At 39.0% G+C, this 2,188-nt stretch overlaps 1 protein-coding gene across 1 annotated transcript; it reads right to left on the reverse strand.

Moving 5' to 3' along the window:
• Positions 1 to 303: 303 nt before the first annotated feature.
• On the reverse strand, positions 304 to 1,987 carry LOC110886044 (cysteine protease RD19A). Its single transcript, XM_022133803.2, has 3 exons — positions 1,401 to 1,987; positions 1,087 to 1,206; positions 304 to 1,019 (listed from the first exon to the last, which is right to left on the reverse strand). The coding sequence occupies exons 1-3, from the start codon at positions 1,851 to 1,853 to the stop codon at positions 501 to 503; spliced, it is 1,092 nt and encodes a 363-aa protein (XP_021989495.1). The 5' UTR covers positions 1,854 to 1,987; the 3' UTR covers positions 304 to 500.
• Between the last annotated feature and the right edge of the window lie 201 nt (positions 1,988 to 2,188).

Raw genomic sequence — 2,188 nt, forward strand, 5'->3', positions numbered from 1 at the left:
GTGAGATTGATAGATCAATTTCCCTTATAAGTGTATGTTTTCTTATATTTTGCGCAATGTATTTGTAGGCACAGGTTATACTCTTGATTATCTATACACATATACATACATGGACCCGTTTATTATAGGACCGGCTGAAAATAAAAAAAACCTGAAAATTGTATGACATACTTGTATATATAAATGAGTTTATACATGATAAAATATGGTGTGCATATAGATTTAGATATCACTTTGAAAAAAATGCACAACTTTTTATATTACATATAAAAATTAATAGTTTGGATGAAAACATTGCCTAAGTATTGTGTTCCCGTCGCGACGCACGGGTACCCTGCTAGTTGTTATTTAGATATTTAGGGATCTTAAATCGATCTTCTCCACATGTCCAATTATGAAGATGAAGAAAGATCGATACATACAAAGATGAATGTAATAACATTATGTTTCTTCCACAATTCTTGTATACATGGTGAAATTTTGACAATAATATTAACAGATTAGTGACGGTGGGCTGCAACGACTGTAGACACCATGGAGTCGACTCCACAAACATTATGACCCTTGCAGATCTTGTAATATCCTTTTTCGCCCCAGTTCTCTCCCCACGAGTTCTTGATAATCCAATATGGTTTTTCCTTCATTCTTATGGGTGCATAGCCGGATGCACCATATCCAACCAGTAACACACCATGGTCTAACCTCTTTGCGCACAAAAATGGGCACGACACTCCACCAATGTAGGTTTGCATGTAAGCTGCATTAATAGCCACTGCAAGAGGACCATGTTTCACCAGATTTGCCGCAATCTGGTCCTCATCTAGTGACACCACACTGAAGTTTGCAACGGATGCTACAACCTTGCTTTTGTCAAATTTGCAGGCTCCGTGGTCTTTGGCGGTGTAAGGGTAGTCTTTTTCCCTCATGAGTCCACCAGATTTTAATGTGTACTCGAACGCGCTATTCATGAGACCGCCATTGCACCCTGCGTCACATGATCCTTGTTCTTCTGGATCACACTGGAGATAACGAGAATGTGACTCATCTAGCATCCAATGATTAGAGAACAAATGGAAAAATTCAAACCTCGTGGTCGCAATCAACAAGTTGTTGTTCACTAAGGCTTTCTAGCTTTCCAGTGGCTAGGAAATTCGCCCCTTCCAGTGCTCCGGTTGTGCTAAATGTCCAACACGATCCACATGAACCCTAGTTTCCATAAAAAACATTTTAAAAATAGTTTTCAAATTGTGCTAAATTGGCATGGTTATCTAAATATGTTTCTGTAAATCTCTGATACCATATAAAATAAAATAAAAAACCTGGTAAGGTATTATGTATTATATATCAAAATTTTTTACTTTAGGTAATTTTTGAGTTTTTAACATGCACAAGAAAAGTACCTGATTCTTCACACTAGTGACGGCCCCATGATCTCGCCAATCGAAATTCTCAGGAAGATCATCAGTCGGAAGAATGGGAGCCTTACCTGCATCCGAGGGGAACTTAACACGAGACCTTAATCCGAGGTGCTTACGGAACTCCTCGGGGGTCATGTCAGAGAACTGAGTGACCCCATGGACCGCAGATGGATCTAGCTTCTGGTACCGCTTAGCGCGGCGCAAATTAGCCTTAAAAACCGATAACCTGTAATCATGCTCCTCCTGTGAACCATAAGACTTCCCAAACTTGCTTTTGAAAGCACCAAACTGATCCTCATCATTCAACTGGTGGTTTTCATCTCCGATCACCTGACGGATTAACATATTGTCTTCGGATTCAGCTGAGACAAAAGAGGTGACAAAGATTCCGGCAATGAAGAGAGAGAAAGCGACGAGAGAGAGTCGAGGATCCATGAGAAGAGTAGCAATGTAGATACGACGTCGGAGTAGAATGTGGTATGTGTATATAGGTGAGGATGTATAAAACTATAGATACAATGTAGGTGGCTGTCTAAGTCGATGGTTGCTTGCAAGGGAATGGATGAGCGGTCCCATAAATATTGAGATTTTAGAATTATATAATTTATTTGAAATTATAGGAAGAAGAAGAAGATAACCGATAATTTATATTGAAATATTAATGCATGCCGAAGCTTAGAAGTTTTATGAGGTTGCTTTGGGGGAACATTAGTTTGCTACATTCAATACGTACACTTTATTCTCAAGCCAACTTAAACAAGAGTTAAATA

The sequence above is a fragment of the Helianthus annuus genome, chromosome 10 (assembly GCF_002127325.2).
Source record: "Helianthus annuus cultivar XRQ/B chromosome 10, HanXRQr2.0-SUNRISE, whole genome shotgun sequence".
In the NCBI taxonomy this organism is placed as follows: Eukaryota; Viridiplantae; Streptophyta; class Magnoliopsida; order Asterales; family Asteraceae; genus Helianthus; species Helianthus annuus.